This window comes from Liolophura sinensis, chromosome 1, assembly GCF_032854445.1.
Source record: "Liolophura sinensis isolate JHLJ2023 chromosome 1, CUHK_Ljap_v2, whole genome shotgun sequence".
NCBI classification, from domain to species: Eukaryota; Metazoa; Mollusca; class Polyplacophora; order Chitonida; family Chitonidae; genus Liolophura; species Liolophura sinensis.
Genome location: NC_088295.1, coordinates 25,890,883 through 25,904,707, shown reverse-complemented (window position 1 = coordinate 25,904,707; position 13,825 = coordinate 25,890,883). Strand labels below are relative to the sequence as shown.

Below are 13,825 nucleotides of genomic sequence, written 5' to 3'. Positions count from 1 at the left end.
TTCCTTCTATCATGGTTTCAATGAATGTTTTAATAGTAAATGTGTAGCCACATTTTTGTTTCTCTTTTTGCGTCCTTGAAGGTTTTACATTGTTGGTATACTGTTACTGTGTATATCTATTAGTGTGGCATCCGATAAAGTCATTTTAATTTTGTTTAGTAACTTGTGATTTAAATTGTATGTAAATTTATGTTAAGTGTAATATTTTTGACAAAAAAAAAGATGATGTTACATTGTTAGTCGAATGTATGTAAAAACTGGCAATGTTGTATATATTGTATGAAGAAAGAAAATGTAAACCTGTGTGGAATATATCACCACCATTTCCCCAGATGCATGCTGAGTGGATGTGGTTTTCTTGCATGGATTTGTACTAAACAGTTGTTCATGCATTTTTTTTTATTAATTCGCGAATATTACCCAAACAATTCTTGTGAAAACCACTTATTTCTTTATTACTTGACAGTTGTCTTGTTTGTTGTTGGAGAAACGCTGTCTGTGTTGGACGTCGCGATTTGCGTCAATTAAAAAACTACTTCATACTTCTTAACCGGCCGGCCACATTTGGTGTGGTTATGGCGGTATCTTTGGATGGACAGGCTAGCAGATTGATGCATGGAAATTTATCTGCTGATACTTTGCATTGACACATTGAGATTTCCCTTGCTAAAAGTGAAAAACAAAATGGGAACAAAATGCACTTGGAACTCTTTGTACTATGGGACACGGGGCTAATTACATGAATCTTGCTGCTTTTCGGTCGGTCGGTCATGGTTTGGGTTATGAACACAGGCATACGACCAACTCACGTGTACATGTCCACAACTCCCATCATGTATGTGGCGGATCCGCGTTCTTTTCCAAAAGCTTTGGAAAATGTACTTTAGGCATTGTAAAGTGTCCTCTCTGGTGTCACGCCTGGTGTCTGCAGCACATGTAATGTCTGTTGATTTCAGTGTCCTTTCTGATGTCGTCGTCAGTATGGGTCTTGTGATCCCAGAAGTAATCACGAACGCATTATTAATCCCAGATCGCTATACCGTGAAGTCCCATTTGCCTGCTGTTTGATTGTTTGTGTTGTGATGTATTCCGAGGTTTTAGTCAAAGAAGTGTTGTGTAACATCCACATTTCTCTATACCTGGTATCTCACCAGTGCGGCTGCTGTGAGTTCAGTTCATGCGGAGGTCCTCTCTGGCTGTACGTGGAAAGGTTTTCTGGCCGCGTGTAGATGGATGTGGGTTTCTTTCGGGCTAATCCTGATTTCCTCCCACTATAATGCTCGCCACCTTTGTATAAATACAATATTCTTGAGTGCGGCGCAAAATACCAATCAAATAAATAAATAAAGAAATAAATAAGTCGACCTGGCACGCCGGTCCTATCTCCGTCCTTGGCCTTTGACATAGCTAGGTATTGTTGTTCTCCACTGATAACTGATACGGGGCTAAAGTACTGTATTTACCAGTTAATGAATATTCATCAATATTCGGAAATCATGTGGTGTCGTATTACCACCTCACGAGACAGGCAGAGAAGAGAAAGAGGAACGATAGTTTCTTCTTGCCTACCTCCAGTAACATGGAGACCTTGATGTTCGTCTTGGTTGGTCTCATCGCTTCTCAATTCGGGGTGATGGGGAAAACCCTTGTGTTCTCGTCAGATCAAAGAGAGTCAGTTCCTGATGATGACACGTGTGGTTATGAGGTTAGTAGTTTAGGCCAACTTACTCTGTAGACAGGTAAAGGCGTGATCATGTAGCTCACACCTTCCGTAACCAACACCAGCTTATCAAAGTGTACGTGCTTGTGTGGAACTACAGAAGTTGTTTCACTAAGTGCTCAGTCTGACGCCTGAATTCTAATGATTTGTAGAACATGGATGAGAGCGATAAGAATAACCACGAAAGCTTTGGGAATGGTATTATGCCATGGTTGTTTAGAAACGAAGGATCCGAGTACACGAGTTACGGTGTATTAAAATTATCTCTTCATGGCACACGTGTGCTCTAAATACATCTTCTGTTTCAAGCGAATATGTGTAGGATTTCCAATTAAAGCATAATCAAGACAGCACTGAGTGGCAGCACACCATTAATCGCTGTATTGTCTCCATCAGTTGTCGAAGGTGGTTGTTTTCAGAACAGGAAAGTCAGCTCCTACATGCACCTTGAAGAATGCCTTGAACATTGCGTAAAACTATGATAAAGATTTCTTATACGCTTTCTCTTTGTTGCTCAAAATGTTTCCTCGGTGTATCTGTTTCTTCATTATATTGTTCTCAGAGCTGTAATCCAGTGAAAGAAGGGATGATCAACGTCCATGTTGTCCCTCACACTCATGATGACGTCGGCTGGATCATGACCGTGGACCAATACTACTACCAGCGTAAATATAATACCGTTCAACACTGATTTTATCTGTTTATTTATTTGTTTGATTGGTGTTTTCCGCTGTACCCAAGAATAGTTCACATATACGACGGCGGCGAGCATTATAGTAGGAGGAAACTGGGCAGGAAGCTCACGACCATCCGCAGGTTTTTGACAGACCTTCTCAAGTAGGGCCAGAGGGGAAGCCAGACTGAGCTGGTCTGGGGGCTCCTATGTCATTGTGCGGCTCGAGACGGGTGAAAATGGTTTTACTTTTACCCTGTCAATAGCGGAGATCGAAAACAAATACATTTCTTTCTTTTTTTTTTACCTTGTATAGCTTGCTTTCGTTAAACGACCATCGGCACTGAAAAATGGAAGAAATTAACCGGATATACTCCATCAATAATATGGATATAACCTGAAGCGAATTTAATTCAATATTTGACATAAAATGTTTTCTTGGCTCTAGATGATTAGAGAACTTTGTCCTTATGGTGACAGAATAATGCAGACAGCTATAGTCTGACACCCAATAATTTTTAGAATTAAATACCTTAAATCGTTCATTTATCTCTACAAATGCAGGTGTACAATATATTCTGGATACGGTCATTCCTCAAATACAAATGGACCCGACCAGGAGGTTTATCTATGTGGAGATTGCCTTCTTTAAACGATGGTGGGATGAACAGGACGATACCATAAGACACATCGTGAAAGGTCTGGTCAATCAAGGTGAGCTTGCTGTACCCGCTTTGTGAAATAGTTCTGGTAGTGAATGCAGTGTACGTACTTAAGCAACAAGAAGCTTTGCTGTCAAAGAAGTATTCAATTGTATTATGTTGTCAAATGTAATTTCCTATGGTTATGGTAATGTTAACAATTGGATTACCAAGCATACAAAACCGTACCAGCAACTTTAAATATGATATTTTGTGTTTTATATATGTTTATTTCGTGTTCAACACTGAGCGGTTAGACCAAGGAAACAGCACTGGCTGGCCCGGTGTCAGTATTATGTGACCGGGCGGGGTGTCATATCTGGTGTCTTCGGCATGATACTTCAGTGGCGGCAGCGCTTCGCCGGCATGGACTCAGCCTGTCACTTGAAGACACTGTATAAGTACACCTAATGACTCCTCATGGTCGTATGACTAAATTTTTTTGTAAAGAACGACGTATAACCCGTAGCATATATACATACCGAGCATTCTGGGTCATCAGGATAGGTAATTCCAGTTGGTGAAAAACTTCATCATTTTGATTGATTTCTGTTTTTTCAAACTGTTTATTGCATTTTCTGGCTGACAAATAGAAAATTCTGGAAATTAACAAGCTAGAAATGGTCGATCAATGGTCGTTGCATACTGAAACACATATTTCGCACCATGGTGTTCAGGTGAAATGTGGAACCTGTATAATAGATGAATCCATTGTGCCCGTGAAAGCTTAACGTTTACTGACTTGTTTTCAGGTCGATTGGAGTTTATTCTGGGAGCTTGGTCGATGAATGATGAGGCGTCCACTCACTATAACGCCATCATTGACCAGCACACCTTGGGCTTCCGCTTTCTCCGGGAGACGTTTGGGGAGTGTGCTCGACCCAGGGTGGCCTGGCAGATTGACCCTTTTGGCCACTCTCGAGAACAAGCCTCTCTCTTTGCTCAGGTGAGCTCTTCAACAATTTTTTTGTAACGCTGTGCGGAAAGCCCATGGGGTTCTGAGTAGATAATGCGTTTTAACGTAGAGTCATGTCTATTGCAGATGAGATATGATGGTGTGTTAATGCAGATTCATGTCTATTAGAGATGAGGTATGACGGTGTGTTTTAATGTGGACTCATGTCTATTACATATGAGATATGACGGTGTGTTTTAGTGTTAACTTATGTCTGTTACAGATGAGGTATGACGGTGTGTTTTAATGTAGGCTGATATCTGTTACATATGAGATATGACGGTGTGTTTTAATTTTATCTCATATCTGTTACAGATTAGATACGATAGTGTGTTTTAATGTAGACTGCTGCCTGTTACAGATGAGATATGACGGTGTATTTTAATGTGGACTCATGTCTGTTACAGATGAGGTAAGATGGTGGGTTTTAATGTAGACCGATGCCTATTATAGATTAGATATGACGGTGTGTTTTAAGTATACTAATGTCTATGACAGATGGCATATGGCGGTGTGATTTAATGTTAACTGATGTCAGTTGCAGATGAGATATGCCACTGTGTTTTAATGTGGACTCATGTCTATTATAGAGGAGAAATGGTGGTGTGTTTAAATGTAGACTAATGTCTGTTACAGATGGGATGTGACGGTGTGTTTAAATGTAGACTAATGTCTGTTACAGATGGGATGTGACGGTGTGTTTAAATGTAGACTAATGTCTGTTACAGAGGGGATATGGCGGTGTGTTTTAATGTTAACTGATGTCCGTTTCAGATGAGATATGACGGTGTGTTTTAATGCAGACTGATGCCTGTTACAGATGACATGACTGTGTTTTAATGTAGACTCATGTCTATTACAGATGAGGTATGGCGGTGTGGTTTAATGTAGACTCATGTCTATTACAGATGAGATATGACGGTGTGTTTTAATGTGGACTCATGTCTATTATAGATGAGAAATGTGTGTGTTTTGATGTAGACTCATGTCTATTACAGATGAGATATGACGGTGTGTTTTAATGTCGACTGATGTCTGTTACACATGGGATATGACGGTGTGTTTTAATGTAGACTGATGTCTGTTACAGATGGGATATGGCGGTGTGTTTTAATGTAGACTGATGTCTGTTACAGATGGGATAAGGCGGTGTGTTTTAATGTAGACTCATGTCTATTACAGATGAGATATGACGGTGTGTTTTAATGTGGACTCATGTCTATTATAGATGAGAAATGTGTGTGTTTTGATGTAGACTCATGTCTATTACAGATGAGATATGACGGTGTGTTTTAATGTCGACTGATGTCTGTTACACATGGGATATGACGGTGTGTTTTAATGTAGACTGATGTCTGTTACAGATGGGATATGGCGGTGTGTTTTAATGTAGACTGATGTCTGTTACAGATGGGATAAGGCGGTGTGTTTTAATGTAGACTCATGTCTGTTACAAGTGAGATAGGACGGTGTGTTTTAATGTAGACTCATGTCTGTTACAGATGGGATATGACGGTTTATTTTTCGGCCGCCTTGACTACCAGGATAAAGATTACCGAGTCAACGCGTCGACAATGGAAATGGTTTGGGAAGGGAGCGATGACTTAGGCAAGTTTCGACAGTTTCCAGCAAAACATCACATGTACTGAACTTAAATACTTATCTAGACAGCAAGAAAGCGTATTATCTTCGACACTAAATTTTACACAGGATTAAGGTATTACTCCTCTTTAATGATAAACCGGATGTAAACCTGATGTTGCTGTAAACCTTTTGAAATATTTGACTTTTTAAAATTATTAGTTATTTTTTGTGTGTGTGTTGAAATATAGATCTTGGTCTTTTTTTCATATATTTGTTTTACCCCATACTTACTTCGCTGGTTATACAGATTTTGTTCAAGTGGTCTTCAGCCCTCACAATATTGGCCGCTTATGGTCATAATACACTGATAACATGGAAACAGAATTTCCCTGCCCAAGATCGGGGTTGAACCCACTCTTTGTTTTGCCCCGTGTTTGGAGCCGAGCGTCTCACCACTGGGCCAAGTTCCGCTGTCTCGAAAAACAAAATGTTTGGTAAATGTTATACTTATGAGAAATCCGAAAAATGATGAAAGGTTAATTACTCCTTCATTGAATTTATGAACTGCTGCATTTTCCACAGGAATTTCTTCTTCTCTATTCACGGGAGCTTTGTATGATGGCTATGGACCCCCACCTGGCATCTGCTTTGCGTACGACTGTAGCGACCCCGTTATGGTATGAAGTCTTCATCACCACTCATATCAAAATCATTCTTTATTCCCGTTTTTAAGATTTACTTTTTCAAGAAAAAAGAATTATCTTTATTCAGAACTCTGTAGCACATTATGTCATGTGTTTAATAATTTAATTTCTGAATCTTTCAGGATGACGAGTCTCTACATGACTACAATGTTCCGCAGAAAGTTAACCAATTCCTCAAAGACGTGGCTGATCAGGTATGACACAGCTCTGATATGAACTACGTCTGAAAGTAATTTTACAAGAAGTTTTCCACATTTAAGATATCTACAATAAAAGTGCCTTAACAACCTGATGATACTTCTGAGAATCATTTTTTTTTTCATTTATAATTATTTTGACTTGTTTTCTCTGCCCCAAAAGTCCCGTCCATATAACAGACTTTTTCAAGTTTTCAACACTTCTCTTTTTGATATGTACATAGGATCATGAATATTTGCAGGCCAAGCATTACGCTACCGATCATCTGATTATGACGATGGGCAGTGATTTCCAGTACACGGACGCTTTGACCTGGTACAAGAACCTGGACAAGATTATCAAATATGTCAACCAACAGGTGAGACAAACGGAAAGTATATCTTTCCGTTTCGATGTCAGCTTCTAAAGTGCCAGGAAAGAACAAAAATAACCATAATCAACCCTAAACCGCAAAATCTAGCCAAGACGTGTCCAAAATCTTTGAGTTGTTTTTGACCTAGACAACCGTGTTCTTACCCAGTAAATTCAAATGCCCCAAATACTCTTAACTTTATTTTGAGGTCGCAAAGCTGACCCAATCCGCCTGTCTGTAAGGTAGGGGATGATATTTAGTCACATGTGCACATGCGGTAAGATTGTCTGTAATATATTTTCGCTTTATCACGAAGCATCTTGTATTTGACCGAGAACTTCGACGATGGCCAAGTTACTCATTTTGTCTAAGGAGTTCTATTCATTCCAGATGGCACGATGGTATCTCGATGGAAAAGTCTTGGCTTCAGCATCTAAAGTAATAGATTATAACCCTTACTGGCATCTTAAATAATATATTTTTTGCGTGAATTTTTATTTCAAATACAGTAAATTGTGCAACGCACTCAAAACCCCTCTAAACTGCTGTAACAAGTGAAATAATTAGACTCATTCTTCTCTCATTTTCGATTCAGCAAACTCTGAACAATACCAAAGTGAATCTACTTTACTCCACTCCATCCTGTTATCTGAAACAACTAAACCTGGCAAACAAAACATGGACAACCAAAAGTGATGACTTCTTCCCGTACGCTCACCGAGCTCATAGCTTCTGGACAGGCTACTTTACTAGCAGAGCTGCTCTCAAGGGATACGTCAGACGAACTAACAATTTCCTACAGGTAGGTCAGGCAGACTGACAACTTCCTAAAGGTAGGTCGAACGGACTAACGACTTCCTACAGGTAGGTCAGACAGACCAACAACTTCCTACAGGTAGGTCAGGCAGACTAACAACTTCCTACAGGTAGGTCAGGCAGACTAACAACTTCCTACAGGTAAGTCAGACAGACTACCAACTTCCTACAGGTAGGTCAGACAGACTAACATCTTTCTTCAGGTACAATAGAAAGATCAGTTTTCTTCAGGTAAATCAAACAGTTGGATTTTCCTACGATGAATGACAAATCCGATCGACAAATAGATATGACTGCATTTCTTGACTTAACTCCCTGCTATACTTTCTGATATACTGCTTTATCACTACGATAGTTTGTGCTTGACGTTGTTTTCGAAAATGCATTTTCTATGGGGAACGTCCATTACGCTTGATGAGTGGTATGTGAATGTGTGTTTATACGACAATTAGATTTGGAGATATCACACAGATGAACATATAACTCAAATCATACACTTCCCATAGATATTTATCAACGACCAAACAACAACTGTATGATTGGAAGAACACAGACACTTCAGTGGATTAAATATATCTTCACGAGTCGCTTAGCTTGAATTTGTTTTCTTATTTATCTGTTACCTAGGTGTGTAAACAAATGGATGCCCTGGCACAACTTGACGATTCTCAGCATAGTTCTGTCAGCGTGGAAGTTCTCAGTAAGTCTTACCTTTTGAAAGTTTATAGTATAGATTTGCAGTGGTTTGGAATAGGATCTACAATGAAGACTAGTTGATTCAAGAATGAAACTTACCAAAAACCCCTTGAAATATGTTACTTTTGACGTCACAGAATACGTCTTCATTTAAGTTTTTCTCGCAGACATGCGTTTTTATATTTGTATTGTGATGCGAATGATAAAAATAAACCTCCGGAAAAACAAACTTGAAAGACGGCGTTTTATGGGCATTCGTCATCTTGCTCAGGCTGTTTTTTCGTTTTACAGAGGAGGCGATGGGCGTGGCCCAGCATCATGATGGAGTCTCGTAAGTTCATTGTATGTATGTAAGTTTATTGTATTTACTATTTATGTACATTTTAATGTTAATCAAATGAAATATGACTAAACAGCTTTGAATGTTTTCCATATTTTCTTGAAGAAATATGTGACAGTTTCATATTACTATCATTTTAGAGGAACTGAGAAGCAGGTGGTTGCCTATGATTACGCTGAAAGATTGGCAAACGGAGTGAACGAATGTAGGGTAAGCCATTATTCTACCTGTCTTCCTTCCTCCGAAATTCTTGAACTCCTTCACACTTGTAAGTAGAAATCTCCTTATATAGATTTTCCAAACCTTAGCACACATCTTTTGAACTGAACAGCCAGTGTCATCTGACTATGGCAGTGTAAATAAGGCTTCTACTTTAATTATGGAAATGTTGATGTTGATAGAATGTTTTACAATACTGGAATTGTGTGTATATAAAGAAGTGACAGCCACATTTGAATGTTTCAAACTGTTTCTTTTTTGAAACGAAATGTTATTTTCGTTCATATGATCTGATTGGTTGTTTTCCCAGAAAACCATTAATGACGCTTACAAGAAGTTAATAAGTAAGTCCGGGACGGATGTACCCTTCGATCAGCACTACTGTGGGCTTTTGAATATCAGTATGTGTGACGTCACAGAGAATAATAAACAGGTAACAACTGAGGCGCTTAACAAAATCTCACAAGATATCATTGTATACATTTGTTCTTCAGTATGTAATAGCATAAAAACTGAGGAGAATTTTTTATGTTATCTGAATGGTCAACTTTATTGGTTGAGTGTAAGATCTTAAAACGGCAATCTTGGTGATCTTGTCGGGCGAAAAAATGTGGATATCACATGTTCTGTGACTGAGTGTCTGGTGTCTTCGGCATGAGGTGTCTTCCAATGGCTTTCAGTGAGGCAGCGCTTTAAATATGTCGACATTGGAACAGGCCTCCTGTAAAGAGTCACCGCAGACATCTGAGAAATATATTACTGAAAGAGACGTCAATTACACGCATGTCAAGGAAAAAAGAAAACACACACAAAGAAAATCGCGCTACCCTCGCTCTTATCACTGTGCTGGTTGTTATTTTGTTCTTGCGCTTTGTCCTCTTCAGTTTGTGATGTTGGCTTACAATCCTCTGGGACGTCATGTAACCCGCTGGGTGCGCCTGCCCGTGGTGGCAGGAACGTATAATGTGACAGATTCAGACGGAATGTCTGTAGCCACACAGGTAATGTATGGATACTTAAAAATATGGTATTTAATATTCAAAGTTAACAAACAGAATAAATGAAATTAATACATCTCCCTGATTTAATGTTTTTATAATAACTGTTTATAGTATAACACTGAGTTTTTCGGTGAAAATGGGAATGTTAACGCGCTGTTGTCGTGATTTGCTGTTCTCTGTCAGCTACTGCCAGTCAGCGCCAGGACCATGTCCATTCCAGAACGGAAGAGTAAGGCCACCCTTGAGCTGGTATTCAGCGTTACGATACCGGCATTAGGATTTGCCTCGTACTTTGTTCAGATGACTGGCGGTAAGTGCTGAGGAGGAACAGTAGATTTATGTACATGGTCTATATGAAAGCCGCAGACTTTTTATGTGTTACATGTACAAAAATAATCATTTGCTTATTCTCATAAATCGTTCCTCACCTCGTTTTAAACTGAAGAGAAGCGTGTTTGGAATACGTCACCTCAGTTACATTATTCTTCAGTACTTAAATATTCTTTCAGTAATTGACCGTTGCTTTCTAAAACAAACACACAGACAATTCAAAACCAGTAAGAACTGATACACTAAGTAGACACTATATTTGTCAGATGTTCCCGACCAGAATCTAAGTGAATTCCGCGAGCTGGACATCACAGGTGCCGATACAGTTCTAAAGAACAAGGTATTACGGTTTCCATAACTATTTGTTATAACAAGGAAAGCATGAACGTAATTATGATCGTAAAAATACAAAAATATATTAAACATTTTCTTTAGACACCTTTATACTAATTGGCTAACACTAAACCAATTTTTTCTAGGGTGCCCTAATTCATATTAGCAATTTTTCGATACGGATATAGTCGATGACTGATTCTGTCATGGTACACATAACCGCTCTGGGCGCTCCGTGGCTTAGCTGGTTAGATTGACAGCGCGGCGCAATGACCCAGGAGCACCACACCAATGCGTGAGTTCAAGTCCAGCTCATGCTGGCTTCTTCTCCGGCCATACGTGAAAGGCCTGCCAGCAACCTGCGGAGGGTGGATCGTTTCCCCCGGACTCTTCCACCCACTATAATGCTGGCCGCCGTCGTATAAGTGAAATATTCTTGAGAACGGCATAAATCAAATAAATAAATAAACGTAACGGTACTTATTATCTGCAACATTAAGATACTAGTAGATCAATAACTAAAAGCTACCCGGTTTGCGGTGATAATGAAGTGCTATAAGTGTTCCAACACGGGCCATTTTATACCTGTATGCTGTTAGAACTTTTGAATGGTGGCGAAAATAAATATATTCTACCATTATGATATTTGCCGCTTACCCTGGTTTACATTTGGACTCACATTTCAGCATATCTCTCTCACATTTGATGACGCTGGACACCTATCAGCTATGGAAAACCTTGACAGTCAAGTATCGGTAGAATTAAAACAAGAATTCGCCTACTACACGGGATTTATAGGCAACAACAGCAAACCGGAGTTCCAGGCCTCCGGGGCTTACATCTTCAGACCCAACGAAATGGAGCCGCACACGTTTAACAGTGGTACATCAGTGAAACATACCAGGATCGCACAGGTTAACGTTTTCTAGTTACTAGCCTTCTGTTACTGTCGTTAAACGTTTGTATCCATTAATAAATTCAGCGTTTTTCTTTTTCAATATACCAGTTTTTATCCTTTATATTAAAATTTTAGAACAAATGAAAAGTAAGAAAATACTGTATAAAGAAATCATTATTTGGGTGATATTACTCAGATAGTGTTGAATCAGCCCTTTGAACAAGCCAAGCTTCATAAGAGTTAAACTAAGATAGCTATCACTGAATTTGCTTACAAGTGGGATTTCGGTTAGAACGAGTGGATTAAGTAGCCGATCATTAAATGTTCATACAACAACTACTAATTCTGAAGTTAAATAATGCTTTTGAGTGAACCGATACATCTTGAACCGAACCTTACCGTATTGCCGCAGTCACCTCAATCTCCGATCACGTTTGTCTGTGCCCCAGGGTCCTCTTGTACAGGAGGTGGAGCAGAGGTTCAGCCCGTGGGTCAGTCAGGTGATCAGGCTCTACGAGGACGCCGAATATGCTGAGCTGGAGTGGACAGTTGGACCCATCCCCATCGAGTAAGTCTCCTTTATATGCCATGTTTTCACAAGCAGTTCTATTAATTATATTTGTAGTCGGAGTGGGACCTGAAAAATACTTCTAATGAAAGAGGTGCCAAAGTTTCATGCATTTGTCATATTCAACAAATATTCAGTCAATAATATTGAACAGCACTTTATATGTATACAAGCAGCAAAACTTCCAAAGTTTTACAACTTTTCCTTTAGCATGACTGACGTTGTACAAGAACTGAACGCTCTACCATTGCTCAACGAGAGAATTTTAAACAAAAACACCACTGCCACAGACATTTCATTTGTTTTACTCCGGTGCAGTTGACAGGTATAATTTCCCGTATTTCAGCGACAAAGTCGGGAAGGAGGTTGTGAATCGGATTCAGACAGACATGATGACTGACAGAACATTTTACACAGACGCCAATGGCCGACAAATCCTGAAGAGAATGTAAGTGGATCCTGAAGGTTTTACTGTTGAGGAAGTGGTTTCCTGAAAACATTTCCTGCCGCCAGAACTTTTTTCGTGCTCTTTTACAAATGGTATCAAGGTAGGGTTTTGCATTAGTTTCTTGTAAACGTTTATTACTAGTTATTGTGATGATTGCACAGTATTTTGAGTAGTTCTAGGTAAGGGAAATGTAATGTATTGCAATTAACGTAAGTGCAGATTTCAATAAAACGTAATTCTGCTAGGGCTGTGGTGCTAGAGACTGTGAAAGTTGCTTCTATATCCCCATTTACATGAACAGTTAGAGCAATACCTCAGGTATTTCATAGGTTACGTGTGACATTTGTCAACTATCTGAATGTCGTTACCGTTCTATTTAATCGGTGTTCTCTAATATATTATATACATGTATATCATAGGATGTACATTTATCAACTTTTTAAGAGATCAGTTAGCTTATAGAAATTCAGGTCTGTGCGGAAGTTTCAGAAAAACTATGGGCCTTGTAAAATTTGAGTTATTACTTGATTGTAGGAGAGAAGTTTCGCTTCGCTTCGAGGGGTTTACTGTTCTGTGATCGTATTTAGTATATGTGTAGATTTTTGACCGTTTGTTTAGGTGTCTAATGGTCAGGTGATAGTAGTCATATGGTTTATTTTATAGCCTTTATTTACAGCATAGACTATGGTATTTAGGGTGGGGGTAACAAATACCATTGAATTGGCCAAGAAACCCTGAGAATCCAACAAAATGTAGTGGTATTAGTTTGTAAAGTTTGTAATCATTTACTCTTTGCATAATACTTATTATTTTAAATTTTATTAAATTAAATTAAATAAAATATAATATTTAAAGAAGAAAGGAGATAAATTTGGACTTTTGAAATCTGTCAGAAATTTGTTTGCATAGGAGAACCTCTGGTGCAGACAGTGTTTGAAGGCAGTTTGGCTACATGTACATACTTGAGTGATATAGACCAATTATTTTAACAGCCTACCCTAAATACTCAACAAGTTTGACCACAGATACATGTCCAGGTTTTGGCATATTATGGGAATGTTAGTTATTCTTAACACAGGTTATTGTATTATTTCTATGAAGTACATATGTGCCAATACGTGAACAAGACTGTTATACTTTACCAGTCACATTTGTGTACGTAGATATGTAAGGTAATTTATTAGCAAATGTGCAGTGTTATATAAATTTTGTTATGAATTGATTTGTGTGTTTTCAAACTGTAATTTGACTGTTGTCTTTCAGGATTTGTTTTCATCATTCAATGTTGA

The 13,825-nt window shown here is 38.8% G+C and overlaps 1 protein-coding gene across 1 annotated transcript; it reads left to right on the top strand.

Annotated features, from left to right (window-relative positions):
• The first annotated feature begins 1,542 nt into the window (after window positions 1-1,542).
• LOC135473291 (lysosomal alpha-mannosidase-like) lies at window positions 1,543-13,113 on the top strand. Its single transcript, XM_064753174.1, has 20 exons — window positions 1,543-1,705; window positions 2,283-2,385; window positions 2,958-3,107; window positions 3,847-4,040; window positions 5,552-5,657; window positions 6,216-6,310; window positions 6,460-6,531; window positions 6,777-6,893; window positions 7,483-7,689; window positions 8,331-8,403; window positions 8,691-8,730; window positions 8,880-8,949; window positions 9,269-9,391; window positions 9,843-9,959; window positions 10,143-10,269; window positions 10,556-10,629; window positions 11,309-11,536; window positions 11,970-12,088; window positions 12,435-12,536; window positions 13,071-13,113. The coding sequence occupies exons 1-20, from the start codon at window positions 1,580-1,582 to the stop codon at window positions 13,111-13,113; spliced, it is 2,286 nt and encodes a 761-aa protein (XP_064609244.1). The 5' UTR covers window positions 1,543-1,579.
• The last annotated feature ends 712 nt before the right edge of the window (window positions 13,114-13,825 follow it).